Below are 17,136 nucleotides of genomic sequence, written 5' to 3'. Positions count from 1 at the left end.
TTATAGGTTATTTTCTTCCATCTGATGAAAATATTTTGTTTGTTGATGCCTACCTTGTATTAAATTAAAGTAGATCAAGAATAAGTGATATATTTGACATAATAATTTTGACAGCTTACCACATTCACAAAAAATCAAATTGTTCTTCTATTTTACAAAAATTTATCAAAACAATAATGAAACTATATTAAAAACACAAAGAGTTCAGCAAAATTCTAGTGTGTGTCATCGAATTTCCTGACTGTAGACTTAATCCATTAGCCGAACTTATTTTTGCTCTACAGATATTTATGTCACATATTACTATTAAAATAAGATTTTGTATTTTAAAGACATACCTAGATTCTATAACAATAAATGGATAATTTAATCTTCAGCTACAATCATACAATATTACACATTTATATAGATATATCTATATCATAAAATATATTCTAGTATTATTCAGTATTATTCAACATTATTCTTTATTGTGTGTTTTTTATTATTACTTTCTTTTTTTTTATTTTTATTTTTTTTTTTATTTTCTTTTTTTTTATTTTTATTTTTTTTTTTTATTTATTTATTCATTTTTTTTTTTTAAATTACATTATAAGGAATGTCAACAAGGAGTACTTCTGCTCAGGGGTCTTTCAGAGCAATGCACATACACAAGACTAGACCACGGAAAGATAGGTAAACAAATGGGATAAACACAGGTATTAATAGTTCACAATTTTAATTTTATATTAAGTATGTGTTTAATTAGGATCTCATATACACGTTCGTCTAAACTAGATAATATTGTTTTTAAATTAAAAGGTCGTGTAAGATTGGTTTCTCTATATACTTGATTCATGAATTGATTTATTTCTATTATCTTTAGTCTACAGTTTAGTATCATGTGTTCTGCAGATCCTAACTCACCACATTCACAAAGATTACTATCACTAAGACCTATTTTAAATTTGTGTTCTGGAACTAGGCAGTGTCCAAATCTAAGTCTGCATATGTATGAAACAACGATTTTTTCGCTGTGGTAATGATTAAACCATGATTTAGCTGGAATATTTAATTGTATGTTTTTGTAGAATAGCCCTTTAGTTGAGTTGTTATACCATTGTTGCCAGGTTTTGGTTTTATTGCTGGTAATATTAGCGTAAACATCATTTAATGTTAATTTATATTTACTTTCATTTTCTTGTTCGGTGGCCTTCTTAGCTAGAGTATCTACTATTTCATTGTGTTTAAGATTAGAGTGAGCTTTTACCCAACAAAATGATATTTGTTTGCCCTTAGCCCTAAGTGCGATATATGCTTTAATAATGTCAATATATATGTAGTTTGATATGTCCTTCAAACTTTCCAGTTTAAGTAAAGCACTTTTGCTGTCTGTAAGGATTAGAAATTTCTCTTCGTTATTGTTTATACTGCTTATATACTGCATTGCTCTCAGTATTGCAATAAGTTCTGCTGAAAATGTTGTAAAATTTTCATTAAGTCGTATACCCTCTTTATACCTTGTCCTAGGGTCCCACACGGCAGCGGCCACTCTCGAATTCATTTTTGAGGCATCGGTATAAATTTGGTAATGTTCCGGAAATAAAGTTTCTATATCCACATTAAACATGGCATTCCTTAAGTAAACTGGAAATTTCGAGTAATCTCTCATGTAGGTTGGTTGTATGTTTGGTATATTGTTTAGATTTATCTGAAACATGGATGGGAGAGTTGATGTGTATAGCTTATTTTTAAATTGTCTTATTCTATTGTAACTTTCGGCAAGAAGTAATGTTGGCTTTTTCCTCCAGTATTCAGTGGTTAGGTCATTTATATAAAGTTTGTGGCAGTTGTTACATATTATGCTCTCTTTAGTTATCATTTTAGTTATAAATTTTTCACACATAGTTTTCCTTCTTAACCATAGTGGTGGTTCATTACATTCTACGCTTAGGTTTGATATTGGAGTACTCATCAAAGCTCCTATACATAATCTGAGGCATTTATTTGAAAGGATGTCTATTTTTTGAAGATGGGTTTTGGCGGCTTGATTGTAAAAGTAACATCCGTAATCTAATATTGATCTTATGTATGATCTATACATTAGTAATGCTATGTTGGGATCTGCTCCCCAGGTTGTATAGTTTACTGCTCGTAACGCATTGTACCCTTTGTCAGATCTTGCTACGATGTACTCAATATGATCTTTCCAAATCATTTTCCTATCCAGTATAATACCCAAATATTTAACTTTAGGTTGAACTTTAAACGAGACATTTTGCAACTCCACTACTTCTGGAATGTTTCGTTTTCGGGAGAATATGCAAGCTTGTGTTTTTTTGGTAGATATGTTTAATGCTATTTGATCTAGGTCTTCTTGTAGATGTTTAAATACTGTATTTATTTTACTACTGCCTTGTTCTATTTCCAATTGATCTACATATATGCATATATCATCTGCGAATTGTAATATTTTACCTTGTTTGCTAGTAATTATGCTTTGACCTATATGAGCTGTGTAAATAGTGTATAATATTGGACTTAAGATGCTCCCTTGAGGTAACCCGATGTTTGAAACTCTCGGCCCTATTAGTTTGTTATTAATTTGAAGATAAAGAGTTCTATTGATGTAAAGTTGATGAAGTTTCCAGCAGAGTATATCTGGCAGTCCGATTTCTTTCATTTTGTGGTATAGAAGTTGTAGGTTCACATTGTCATATGCATTTTCTATGTCTATGAATGTAGCAAATACCGACTTGTTGACGGAAAATGAGTTATATATATCCAGTATTAAGTGCGTTAAATTTTCCATCGTAGAACATGATTTTCTAAAGCCGAATTGTGTTGCAGGTATTTTAGAATTTTTTTCTAACCAGAATTCTAGTCTACATTTAATCATTCTTTCCATTGTTTTTAACACACATGATGATAGAGAAATGCCTCTATACGAATCCGGACAGTTTGGTGATTTGTGTGGCTTAAGAATTGGAACTATAATGTACTCTTTCCATGCACGTGGTATATCCATACTCATCCAGATATTGTTTATTACATTTAGTAGTTGAACTTTCTTATGTATGGGTAAATTATACAACATACTATAGTGTATACCATCTAATCCTGGAGCTGAATTATTATGTCTTTTTAGGCAGTTCTCTAATTCTTCCAGACTAAATGCTTGTGTGAGAAATATGTTGTCTGTGTTTGCTTCGTCATTTTCATGTCTATTATCCGTAGAGTTCCTGTGATTAATTTCTCCTTCTATAACCCAAGGTCTAGCAATTTTATTAAAAAATATATCTGTCCACTCATTTACAACTATCGGATTATTGGGAGGGTTATAAACGTTTTTTAATTTTCTTATTTCCTTCCATATTTTGCTAATGGGTGTATTTTTATTTAAACTATTACAAAAGTTTTTCCAAGAAGCTCTTTTGCTGCCTAAAATAATTCTTTTTTTATAAGCTTCTGCTTGTTGGTATTTTAAATAATTATCGTAATTAGATAGTCTTTTAAACTGCAAAAAAGCTTCTTTTTGTTGTCTTATAGCGTTCCTACAATCATCATTCCACCATGGTTTATTAAATTTTGCATTGGGCCCCCTTTTCCTCTCTGGAATAGAGCATTTACTAGCTAAATTGATTGAGTCACAAAATGTGGAATATTTTTGCTCTGAACCATCTGATATATTATTATTCTTTTCATTGTTTAAGAGATAGGTAAAGAAAGCCCAGTCTGCCTTTTTAATATCCCATGTAATTCTAGATCTAGATATATCATTAGTTTCAATGACATCATTACTATTAGTAACGTTATTATCAGTATTATGGTTAAATTCTATTACTATTGGGTAGTGATCAGAACCCAGACTCAAAGTTTCTGTGTGCCAATTAAATTTGTAATAAATATCCCTAGAGCAAATTGTTAAGTCTATAGCAGATCTATTTAAATTCATAGGTCTACGAATTAATGTTTCTGACCCATCATTTAGGAAATTAAGTCCACATTCCTCCATAGCCTCAAAAAGATAAAGACCTTCTTGATCGGTGACATCACAGCCCCACATTTTATTATGGCAGTTGAAATCTCCCCCTATTAAAAAAGGTTTTTGTAAACTAATAAAAAATTTAACCCATTCGTTTTTTGACACACATAACTTGGGTTTTGCATAAATGGAATATAAATTTAAGATTTTATTATTTATTTTAATCTGTACTGCAACGCACATGACATTATTTATTTTATAAAAATTTAAATTGTTCTGAAAATTGATATTTTTTCTTAATAATATCGCTACTCCTGCATAACCATCTGATCTATCTTCACGGAAGATGTTATATTGGGAAAAGCTTATCTTTGAATTCGGTTTTAACCAAGTTTCACTTAAAAGAATAGCTAAGAATTTATTTTCGAAAATGTACTTTTCAAAATGGCCTTTATTGTTCACTATTGATCGTGAATTCCATTGTAAAATCTTATTATTTACTAGGGCCATTTAAAACTTTTTCTATATTACTTTTAATGTCGTCTAAAATTTGTTTGTTTGCTATTGGAATTAAGTTTTTGTCTAAGAAATTTTTAAATATTGTTACTATATTATCAGTAATTTGTTTACTAGTTAGTGAGTTTTGTTGGACTATTTTTGTTTGATTTTGATATAATGGGTTGTTTATAATTGGTAGCGACGGGTAAGCAGAGGCGCTTGCAGTGTCCAGTATATTTTCGTGTTCTTTTGAATAAGGATAAACTGATTTATTTTGAGCTCCTTCGCTCCATTTTCTTTTGGTTGTCACTGTGTACCTATTTCCTGTGTTTGTTGAATTCAGGACTGTCCTATAGCTACTGCTGTATTTTAATTTTGCTTCTTCAAAAGGTAAATTTTCATTTGCCATTATATATTTAATGCCCTTTTGTTTTTCAAACTCAGCGCACTTGTTTCGATCTAATGCTGAATGGTTTCCGAAACATAATATACAAGTGGGATCTGTTAAATCGCATACATCTGAATCATGTTCCTGTCCGCACTTGCTGCATCTTTTCTTACCTCGACATTGTGACGTAACGTGTCCGTATCTAATGCAATTAAGGCATTGTATTACTCTCGGAACGTAAGGTTCCACTTGGTATATCATTCGTTCAATGATTACTTGTTTTGGAATCATTTGGCCTCTGAAAGACACCACTATCGTACCCGTCTCCACCAGTTGATCATTTTCTTTTCGCTTTATTCTTTTAACGTTTATTACTTTAAAATTGCCGTATCTTGGAACAATGATATCTTTTAATTCATTTTCTGAAATATTTTTGTCTACCCCTTTAATTACCCCACTCTTTTGAGTAAAAAAATTTGGAATATATAAATCGTAATTTCTTTCTATTAATTTTTTACATTCCACTAAAATATTAGCGCTTTTATATGTGTTACATTCAATTTTAATTTTATTTTTTCCTATAATATTAATATTAACAATATTATCTTTAATTGCAGGTACTGCACCTAAAATTAATCGTGCTGTCGCTATGCGATGCAATCGGCCAATGTTACCTTCCTTATTCTGCATAAAAACAAAATAAGGACCTTGGTCACCTTGACTGTATTTATTTTTCACCTCTGACATTATGGACTGGCCTATATTAATATTTGTTTTATTGCTTACCTGATAATCTGGTAAAAAGTTTTTTGAATTTGTTATCGGTACCTGTTTTGATTGTGTATTAATATCAATATTTATAATTTCCTCAAACTGCTTTTGTTTTTCATTAACTTCATAATCCATATTACTAGCAACATCGTCAATCCTTCCTCTGTCAGGTGGATTTCCTCTGCCATCTGAATTTAATTCCATTTTTTGGTAAAAACAACAACAACTCTATTAATTAGCACTTCGATACCACAGAGAACTATTCGCTTCCGCTGCTACAATCGAACTGAGCAAAATTCTACGACACAGAAAATACAGAAGAATTAATCACACGGACAGTTTCTTAGGTTTTTTTGCCAATCTGTGTTTTTGTCTTCATATTTAGGTGTCTATCCCACCATACTGAGTTAAGTTGTCGGATTGCTGTTCTTGTTTGTCCTAATCTTTGTGTAATTTCTTTCTCTGTTGTTGCCTTTTCGTGATTATAAACCCCAAGTATTTGAATTTATCCTTTCCTTTGATTGTTACGTTGTCATCAATCTGTAGATCTTCTATGTCTTCTTCACTTGTAGATAGGTACTCTGTTTTCGGGAGGTTAATATCTAGGCCAGCCTTGGTATATTCTTCTTGTAGTTTCTTCATCATGTAGCTGAGGTCGTCTTGGTGTTGTGCAATCACTATTTGATCGCCTGCAAAGCTTAACGTATATAGGTATTCGTTCCGTACCGGTACTCCCATGCCTTCGAATTTTCTTTTCCATGTAGTCAAGGCTTTCTCTAAGTATATTTTGAATAGGGTTGAAGATGTGGAACATCCCTGCAGGAGCCCTTTTGTTGTGGTGAAATCTCCTATGATTCTTGTTCATTTTAATGGACACTTTATTTTCTTTATACAGAGCTTTTGTAGCTTCTATGAGTTCCGTCTGTATTTCTAATTTGTACATTGCCTCCCATAGTTCTGACCTTGGTACAGAGTCATACGCCTTTCTCAGTTCCACAAATACCAAATGTATATCTCTTTTTTTTTTGCTTTTTTCTTTTCCAACAGTTGTTCCAGTGTGTATATGTGGTCTATGCATGATCTTCTTACCGTGAAGCCTGCCAGATCCTCCCCGATTTTGCCTTTTATCGCTTGGTCTATCTCTTCTCGCAGTATCTTCCCATATAATCTTCCTATTGATGATATTACGCTTATTCCTCTGTAGTTTTCGCATCGTTTTCTATCTCCTTTCTTAAATATAGATGCCATATATGCCTCCGTCCATTCCTTTGGGAACTGTTCTCCATTTATGGCTTTCTGAAAGATCCATTGTATCATCCGGTGTAATTTTTTTGATCCGTATTTTATAAGCTGAAGTGAGATGCCTTCAGGTCCCGGTGCTTTCTTATTTTTGATTGCTTTTATGGCCGTTCTCATTTCCCTATCTATTATTTCTATTTCTTGTTGTGGGGATCTGCTGCGTCTTCGCCTGTTTTCTTTTCCAATGAATTGTGGTCTTTGTTCTGTTAACAGTTCCTTGTAATAGTCCTTCCATTCTTTATCCTGTATATTTCCCAATTTAATTTTTTCTTTTGAGCATAAATTTACTGAGCGTAAAAAGGTATGAAGTAATTATAGCGGGAATAAAACAGACTTACAATTCTCTAACATAAAAAAATATAAAAATACAGATATCACTTATAGGGCTCTTAAGAGTATTGGGGCCTTTTAGAAGCTCAAAGATGAACTCTATCTAGGCTAGTGCGAGAATGCAGAGGAGAACTCGATAAACTGGCGGAACATAACAGGGTCAAACTGATATGGGTGCCACGCCATCGTGGAATATTACACTGCAACAAAAGAGCTGGGTGAAACTTTGATGGATGAATACCCAGGACCGTAAAGAAGCATGGATCAGAACACATCATAACTTCCATTGGGAAAATATACCTTCACAAGAATATTTTGTATTATATAATATATTATTTTGCTATTCTATATTATATAACATAGCCTTTTGCTCAAGCACATAGCAAAATGTATATTGGATGGATATTACTAATTTTCAAAAAATCAACTTTTGAACCTATTTTGGCAATAATTAAGCAACAAAAATAACTTTACAAACCCTCATTTTAAATGATTTTCTATGCTTTTTCAGTAAACTTGTGCCACTTTTCCATATAATTTACCGGTCATCACCTTTAGTACTTAAAATCAAATAGCGATCTTACATTGTTTACAAGTAAAAAAAATTACGTTTAATCTTTTCCATGTTTTGTTTATTACTAATATTGTTATCACCAAATTTATCAAAAGCAGTTGTTAGATACCTGTATCAGCGAGTGTTATGGGAAAATCGTTAGTTCCTTCGTCTATAAACTGAGATAATAACTAATGTTTATTATTATATTATTAAACAAAGTATTCTGAGAAATTATCTTAATTTAAGAACTTACCTTGCGGCTAATTGTTTATAATACGCAAAAATCTGTTCACTCAGCTTAAAAACAAACTGATCGAAGCACAAATTTACTTCAGCTTCCACTTCATCATATAAAAACTGCTTTCTAAAGATTGTTAAAGCATACAAAGCACTATCATTGTATAAATCCAGGGGATACAAAACATACCTAAAATATATCAACTTGAGTTAGGCAAATATCCAAAATACGACAAATATTTTGAATTTTGCATATTCGTCCGAATATTGCGTAAAATGCTTGTAACCTATGACATACTTACTCCATCATTGACGGTTCCTTAGTTTTTAAAATATGATCTGTAAGAATCCAAGGCATTGACATATCAATAGGGAACTGTATCCTTTTTTCCATTGTAATTAAATCGTTACACTCTTCATTATGATTGTGGCGTACAGTGCATTTCTAAAGATAAAAATGATTTAGTCTAAATATATTATATAAACTCTGATGAGAAGAGTTGAGAGGTAGTGTTAAATAGATGTAATTTACTTCCCAAAAAGAAAAAAGGCGATAACTGAGACTGAGAATATGTCTCTTGGAATCTGTGATTCATAAGGCACAGCAGAGAAAAAAGTTGATAATAAGCTAACTACATATGTAATTCTACAAATTCTTCACTATATTCTCATAAACTAACATAAATTTCTAAAAATGATAAGTAAACAACTCAGCCTGGGGGTTATGAGCGCGAGGACTGGGTGGATTGAGTAGCTCAGAAATCGCGTTCATGCCCATAGCCGGTCCTAAGCCCGGTAAAAGAGGAGGGTTGATGGGCCAGTTTAGCATCCTACTCATTGTAAAAGAAAACAAGGCTCAAAGAACCGATATAAAGCCTCGGAACCACACGGAACCTAAGACGACCAACCACGCAAAAAAAGGAAAATGAGAAGGAAAAATAAGCCCACAATCAGATTAGAAACATGGAATATTACTTGTTTCAACAACAAAGACCACGAGATAATAGAAGAACAGATAAATAAAAACAGACATTTGTGCAATCCAAGAAACAGAGAAGAAAGGTATGAAGAAAGGTAAAGGCTAAAGAGACTATAACCAATATTTTCTAGGATACAGTGGAGTGAAGAAAGAAGAACGAGCACGAGCAGGCGTAGGTATACTTGTCCATAAAAGTCAACATAGGAGAGAAGCCAAAACATAGGAAGAGCATGCAATATAGAAGACATAAATGGATGTGGGACAAAACGGACATAGTAGTGGAACGAACACATTAGTAGAATGGCAGAGGATAGGATAGTATGAATATCACGAGATAAGTCACCAAATGGACGAAAAAGTATTGGCAGACCAAGAAAAAGATGGTGCGATAATTTAAACAATTTAGGGGGCTAATATTGAAGAAGAAACAGGCTTAAAACCTACATACAAGAAGGGAGAAGAAGAAGAAAAGTAAACTTTAGTTTCATATTATGTTTTCTGATTAAATGACCACGACTTATTATTGTTTATCTTATCAGTATCCATGATCCAGATAAAGCGATCGTATCGTTTAATGCTATACTTACATTTATTCTTTTTCCCATAGTCATTTCCAAATAAAATTCCCTATACCACAATTGAGATAAATCACAGCACTTTTGCAAATACTCTGCAAATAAGAACAAAATGTAGTAGAAACAAAATGTACATACATCATAAAAAGTCCTTACCACTAAAACTTAACAAGTAATTCCAATAAAAGGAAGTTTTGTGGAAAGAATCAATTTGCATTAGATATTGTCCATCGATGTCCTTACGTAATGTCCTCTTCCCGCCAGATTTGTCTGCAATCAATGACTCTAACATTGTTCTTACCATATATAATTGGGTAGAAGATGGTCCTAAAAGATTAATTAATACAATTTCACATTATCTTAATTTTTACCTTCGAGATATTTTACAATTGGATTCTATCATAATACATTGCAATCAGCTGGAGAAGGTTTAGTTTTCATAAAAATAAAGGCTTATAGCGGGAGAGGATAGTAAAATTTGCACTCGGCTGGATTTTTATTTGGAGTTGGGTACTTAAACGTACATATTTAGAACTCCAAATAGCCAAACTTTTAGCTCCCTAGGTGGCCCCAGGGGGTGGGGGTGGTAAGTAGTTTTTGGTGTTATCGGTAGATTTTAAAAAAATATTAAACACGTGTTACTTTGGTTTTTCATTTGGAAGTGTATTTCTCGAGATATCAAACCATTGGAATTTAAAAACAAACAAAAAGTATTTAATTTGATAATTAAGATATCTGGATAGTTTTAATTAAAAACGCCAAATTACTAATTAGATTTTTATTGTATCAGGCGGTTTCTTATTCTAGTTCAGAAATACTTTTGTCGTTTTCCAGTTTCAATTGCAATAGAAGTAGAAAGGCAGGAGTTATTTTATACGATTTGATTTAATTTTATGCCATTTTATTGTATTTTATCTTATTTTTATTTTAATTTCATTTCATCTCATTATCTTGTTTATAATATTTTCTCTTATTAGCTTTATTTTATTTTAATCATAATTTTATATTTTTTCCATAATCACTCTTATATTTATATTTAATTACTTTATTTTAATTATCCTTATATTCTAACGTATTTATTTGATACGTCACCTGTTTCTATTCAATTTCCAAATACTTCCGTCACCTGTTGTTTTTAAATATTATTGTTATGGTCAACGACCTCCGAGAGCAGGTGTTTTGTCAGACTAGTTCCGGTTTAGTTTAGCGGTAATATTTGTTTACGTTTTTGACGACATCTAAGCGGCTTTACGGCCGAACTAGACATCGGTGACGTCACGAGGGATCGCTAGATTTGTGTATAAATTCATAAGTCCGAAAATATATGTAAATAAATATAAATAAAATTCTGGTTTTTAGTGTTATTAAATAAGTGTAAAATTGTACAATTTTATGGACAAAGCTTAGAAAAGTAAAAAAAAATAATAACAATATCAATTAAAAATTTTTATATCAATTAAAATTTACTAAAATAAAATATATAATTCATTGCAAAATTTCACTAAATTGCAAAATAAAACCTTACGAACTAGTTTAGGAATAAGTTTAAGCTGCTGCATGTGATATCGCTGCGTTAGATTCTGTTAATGATTGCTCATGCTTGTCATTGGTAAAAGCAAGAGACCACGTTGTTAACACATTAATATGTCTGTGATGCACATGGCTTACATTTTGCAGTGCTTGGATGGATAGTACAATTATCATGGAATGGTTTATAGAAACTTTCTTCAGTAGTTTCTTTATAACGCCCTAAGTCATCGACGTTGGAATGAAAAATAGCGGTCCTTAAAAAAACTACGTGACCTAGCCGCTCGTAAACGGGTAGACTTGCTTCGGCAGACGAGAGCTGAAGATTGTTTAAGCATTAGTAATTAAAAAACTCTTACAATTTTCGTCAATATTTTACATAAAATATGTTTTTCTGCAAAGACTGCACTTTTTTGTTTAATTCCTATTCGTCATTAAAGATATAAATACATATGTAGGTATGTAAATACAGCTTTCATTCACCCGTGGATAAATATGTACGGCTAAATCAATACAGTTCGATTATCCGAAAAAACCGATTTTCCGAACACCCATATCTCCCAATTAGTTCGGATAATCGAAGCTCTACTGTAATAACAAAAGTGAAATTCTGCATAAAAAATGTTTTACATAATTTAAAATAAATAACTCACCCACATTTCTTCTCGGAACTTTTATCTGAAAACCAGTCTCTGGGTCCTTTCTACCTTTTAATAAATGGTCATTGATTGGATCGAAATGCTTAGACCAATCTGCACAAGTTTCTCGAACAGACATGATGATGCTAAAAAATTATACATATTAAGGAAATTATACCTAAAATAGTCTTCTTTTAAACCACCAGAGGAACGTAAGAGTAAAGTGACGGCTAATCCATCCATCAACGACTCAACAAGACCATGAACGCTACCAAATGAAGAGAAACGATTCTTTTTCAGAACCTTCCCACACAATTATTACCCTCAAATACTGGCACATCCATGTAAAGAATCGTAATATACGTACAGAAATACATAGGAACAAATCAGCACATAGCTCCAGGATATGGAGTTTTTAGTAAAATTGTAAAAACCTTTGTAGAATGACTGAAATTATTAATCATATTATGAAAAACAAATTGGAGTGGTACAAAAAAATGACAATTTTAGTGTTCGTGATATATAATCCCAATGGTTGTTTTCGGTGGGGACTAATCATTCCAATGGGTTTTTCAGCATGAAGCGACGTCAATCTACGACTCAAGCAGATATCACTCACCAACAATTTTTATTCTGATTCAGCATTGTAGCATGCAGTAAATTCCTTGAAAACTATCTTATATTCAAGTATAAAATTTATCCAGTACGTCTCTGGGCCAAAGATTAAATATTTCCCCAATTCTGTGTTTACAAAAACTTGTTTGAGACGCATTCACAAGAACTGGCAGTAAAATAATTCAAATATTACGTCTTAGTTCTGCAATTCTGAAAGCAAGCATGATTCAAGTTCAAATGCCCTGTTTAACAGGACTAAATGCCCTGTTTAACAGGACTTTTGGTTTTGTTCCGTGGTATGGACGGGTGAGTGTGGGACGCGAAGGGAGATGCCGGTACGATTAAAAAGGTCGAAGTGAATTCAAGTTTTAGGTTGAAAAGGGTAATGAGCACAGCGCATTTACCGCATTTTTATCGAGACTCGTGTTGTAAAAATAGGCAAAGTATTGATAAGAGCAGACGAAGTTTTAGGGACGAAGCACATTGAAACAATATATTCCGAACAAGCCTATAAAAAGCGGAATAAAGACATGGGTTAGATACGACTCTGATACAGGTTACATATATGATATAAATATTTACAGTCCAAAAGAAATCCAAAAATTTGAAGGTACCTTAGTTTTTTCACTACTGTAAAACTACTTCACGAAATCAAGTTTCCAGCTATTGGGACTCCCATAAGGACCAGAAAAAATATGCCTCTCCTCAATAATTAGTTAAGTTAGTCAGAGGAGAGTCACAGTTCGTTCGCATCGATGCAGATGCATTAATAATTGGAATGAAATGGCAAGACACTAAGGAAGTATTGTTATTGAGTAATTGCCGCACAGATACCTTAACCACTTTAAACCGTAAAGGACTTGATGGTACAAAAGCAGACGTTTCTTGCCCAGTAGCTATACCGTTTTACAACTTCCCTCCTGTGTGGAGGGAGTTGACTTGGGTGACCAAATGTATGGATTGTATGATTTAGATAAAAAATCGCTCGAATAGTGGAAAAAAGTCTTTTTGGACTCACAATGGTAGCGGATGTCAATAGTTGGATTATTTACAACGAACTGAATCGCAAGACAATTAAATTCAAGGATATTTTACTGACAATAGGTGAAGATTTAGTAACCAAAGGAAGAATCTCTACCAAAGTTCATGTTCTATAAAGATCTGTAGGAAGACATTCAAAGAGAACGAAGAATATGATAAATGTGGGGGATCATTTACCAGTCATAGAAAAATCTCGTCGTCGTTGTACGGTGTGTTCTGCCAAGAAAAACAGAACACAAATGAAGTTTTTTAGGTTAATTGGCTCATTCTGAGCAGAACATGTTCGTAGTAACTTTTCTCTTAAATGCATCGTTTTCGAAATATAAAGGTCTTAAAAATCGTGAAAATAGCCATTTTCAAGACTCAATAACTCAATAACTAATAAAAAAATTAATATTTTTAGGGTTAGCAATCATCAAATTAAAAACTCCATTTTACAAGATTCCGAAGAAGATAAAATTAAGACCATAACAAACAAAAACATTTTCGATGGTTAATTTTTATATGATAACTTCACCCACCTCCTAATTAAATCTTTCTTGTTCTTTATTGCTTTTCTTAGAGGTTCTCTTAATGACAACTGAACAAAGTCTTGTAATTCTGCATAAATGTTTCTTCTTATTGCATCAGTAAATACAGTTTCCATCCTAGCCATTAACACTTGGAGGCCTTTAATCATTGCTATCACTTCAATTAAGGCAAATTTCTCATCATCCGTGTAATTATACCTGGTCGCCTAAAAAAAAAAAAAAAATATTAGCATTATATTATTTGGAAGTTTTTTGTTGATGGCACCTCAGATTTTTTTACATGTTTCGTAAAAATACTATATAAACTGAAAAATAAACTCTTTATTGCATGCTATTAACATTTTAACTTTAAAATCGGAAGTCCTTGTCAAAGTACATGTTTTAAAATCAACAAACTATATTAATCTCTTTTAAAAAAATCGGTAAGATAGTTTCGAAACAAATCTATCAGATGTCGCTATTGCGTCCATAATGAAGTCATGTTATTGTTGCTTCTAATAAGACAGAGAAGATTATTTTTCACGTTAAGAACGGCTATGAATAACTAATCTGATGAGACTTTTTAAGTCGAAATACGTATCAATAGATACATAGACGCTTTGAACGTGAAATCAAATCTTTTTTGTCTTTTTCATAATCTCTTATAATTGAAATAAACTAATTATGTACTATCGAGACAAATAAGAATACAACAAACTGTATCCAATTTGGAAACGTAATTAACCTGTTTTCTGCTAGCGTAACCGTATGGTCACATTAAATGGCCCCTTTTAAATATACAACATTTAACACATACAGCGATATATGCAACTAGTAATACGACCACGCGGACTAGAGATATCTATGTAACGAATGACATACCCGGTACCTGATCTATTCGCTGGCAAAGTCGTGTTATGTTATAGTTATTGTTTGTTGGTGTTACAACGAGAAAGCATCAAAATGGACGTTCGCTTTGAATAAGTAATATTTTTTAATCTTATTTTTAAAGAAACCAAAAATATTTTTGAACAAATAGGATCTAGAGACATGTGTTTAAGACATATTTATATAATTTATCACAAAAGTATTGTATTAAATGCGGTAGAACTTTCAATATTTGTTTGTGACCATAACGTCACACAGGGATAATATGTGATAATTAATAGGTTTTCTGTTTTTTTCTCTTTAGACGTGGTTTTACATTACAAGAAGCATTGACCATGTTATATGATGACGAAAATATAGAAAATGATGAAACATTGGTGTTTATTTCTCCTCCAGATGTTCATGAGGATACGGATGAAGATTCCGGCGACGAAGACGATGGTGGTTTAGTTGACAATTTGTCTCATAGACAGTTATTAGCGTCAGCTGAAGTTCGAATAAATCGTATCGAAAATATGGAACAAGGAGAGGAAGACTCTGTGGATGAAATAAAGACAACAGAACCTGATTAACAGGTGAGTCAAATAAATAAGGGAAAAAATAAAAAATGTAGAATTTCTAAAAAAACTGAGATCAAGCAATGGATAGAGGGAGATTTAATACATAATAAAAAATTTAAAAACGGGAATAAATCTGAAAGTTATGAATTTTATGACATGAGGCCATTAGAACTATTCGAACTATTTTTTGACAACGATATGTTTGAGCATATTTTACAAGAAACAAAAAAATATGCTGCGTTCAAGAATTTTCCAGATCCAAATCTTTCCATTGATGAATTAAAATGTTTTTTCGGAATTTTAATTTTATCCGGCTACCATCCCTTACCGGGCAGAACATATTATTGGGATCAACAGGATGACATGGCAGTACACATGGTGTGTCTATGCGCAGGAATAGATTTGATCAAATCATGAAATGTATACATTTTGCCGATAACAGCAGAATTGGAAGGACTGATAAAATGTGGAAGCTACGCCCCATTATAGAAAAGGTGCAAATGAAATGTCTTAAGTACTTTCAACCAACCCAGCACATGAATTATGATGAATCAATGATCAAGAATTTTGGGAAACATAGCTGTAAACAGTTTATCAAAGGTAAGCCAATACGCTTTGGCTATAAAGCTTGGTGTTTGAATTCTGAAGACAGTTATTTGATTCATTTTCAGTTATATCAAGGTAAACAGATTTCAACTGATAACAGTTATGTAGAAAAATTTGGAAGTGCAACAGTTCCTTTATTTCAAATGCTTAACGATCTACTAAATAAGATGCCAAATTACCATATTTATACTGATAATCTATTTACGAGTTTCAATTTACTTGCAGAATTAAAACTAAGGGGATATGACTGTACTGGAACAATAAGACAAAATAGAGTTCCTAAGTGTTGCCCTTTGCCGGACAACAAAGTAATGGCTACTAAAACTAGAGGTTCTGTTGATTATGTTATATCTAAAAATGACGGAATTATCTTGGTCAAATGGATGGATAATGCTGCATCAACTTGCTACGGCATCAATCCTCAAAGTTACGTCAAGAGATACTCTAAGCAACAGAAGAAAATTATTCGAGTACAAAGGCCTTTGATTATTGCAAAATACAATACATTCATGGGTGGCACGGATAGAATAGATGAAGATGTGGCACGCATCAAAAGTAAAAAGTGGTATTGACCTCTTTTTACTTGGCTTGTTGACGTTTGCCTACATAACGCCTGGGTGCTTTATAAGAAGTCCTCAAAGGAAAGAAAAAAAACACCTTTTCTCCGAGAAATTGCACAGATGTATTTGCGGAAATATGGAGTACCGCCTAGACGTCCTGGTAAGCCTTCAGTCAGCAGGAATAGTCTGTCCATGAATAGAGTGTCCGACAATCTACGATATGACAAAATTGACCATCTTCTTGTTCCAGTTCCTAACGGCAAAAGACGTAGGTGTGCAGGAGAAAGATGTTCTTCTGTGATACGTACACAGTGTAAAAATGTAATTTAGGACTTTGCATTGAGTTTTTTGAAATTTTTCATACACAGTAGTAAATACATAATGTATATATAGGTAACCTCCCTGTGTGACCATATGGTCACAGCGTTTTTTTCTTATGTTTATAAAAAAAAATTAATAAAAACATATTTTTACGTTTATTTAGTTTCATTCCATTGTCATCTGCAGTTATATTTATGGAAAAATATATTTATTGATATTCTGGTAGAAAATGGGTTAAACATTATATACTATAAGAGTTTAAATTATTGTCCGT

The 17,136-nt window shown here is 32.4% G+C and overlaps 1 protein-coding gene across 1 annotated transcript in view; it reads right to left on the bottom strand.

Annotated features, from left to right (window-relative positions):
* Positions 1-17,136, bottom strand: part of Cyfip (Cytoplasmic FMR1-interacting protein Sra-1) — a 48,672-nt gene that overhangs the window by 19,273 nt on the left and 12,263 nt on the right. Inside the window, exons 6-11 of the mRNA XM_072546897.1 lie at positions 13,940-14,154; positions 11,778-11,908; positions 9,754-9,924; positions 9,610-9,692; positions 8,346-8,488; positions 8,060-8,233 (exon numbers count right to left, since the gene is read on the bottom strand). Of these exons, the coding sequence (XP_072402998.1) occupies positions 8,060-8,233; positions 8,346-8,488; positions 9,610-9,692; positions 9,754-9,924; positions 11,778-11,908; positions 13,940-14,154 (917 nt within the window). The remainder of the gene's footprint in view (positions 1-8,059; positions 8,234-8,345; positions 8,489-9,609; positions 9,693-9,753; positions 9,925-11,777; positions 11,909-13,939; positions 14,155-17,136) is intronic.

This window comes from Diabrotica undecimpunctata, chromosome 10, assembly GCF_040954645.1.
Source record: "Diabrotica undecimpunctata isolate CICGRU chromosome 10, icDiaUnde3, whole genome shotgun sequence".
NCBI classification, from domain to species: Eukaryota; Metazoa; Arthropoda; class Insecta; order Coleoptera; family Chrysomelidae; genus Diabrotica; species Diabrotica undecimpunctata.
This window is presented reverse-complemented; position numbering and strand designations above follow the sequence as displayed.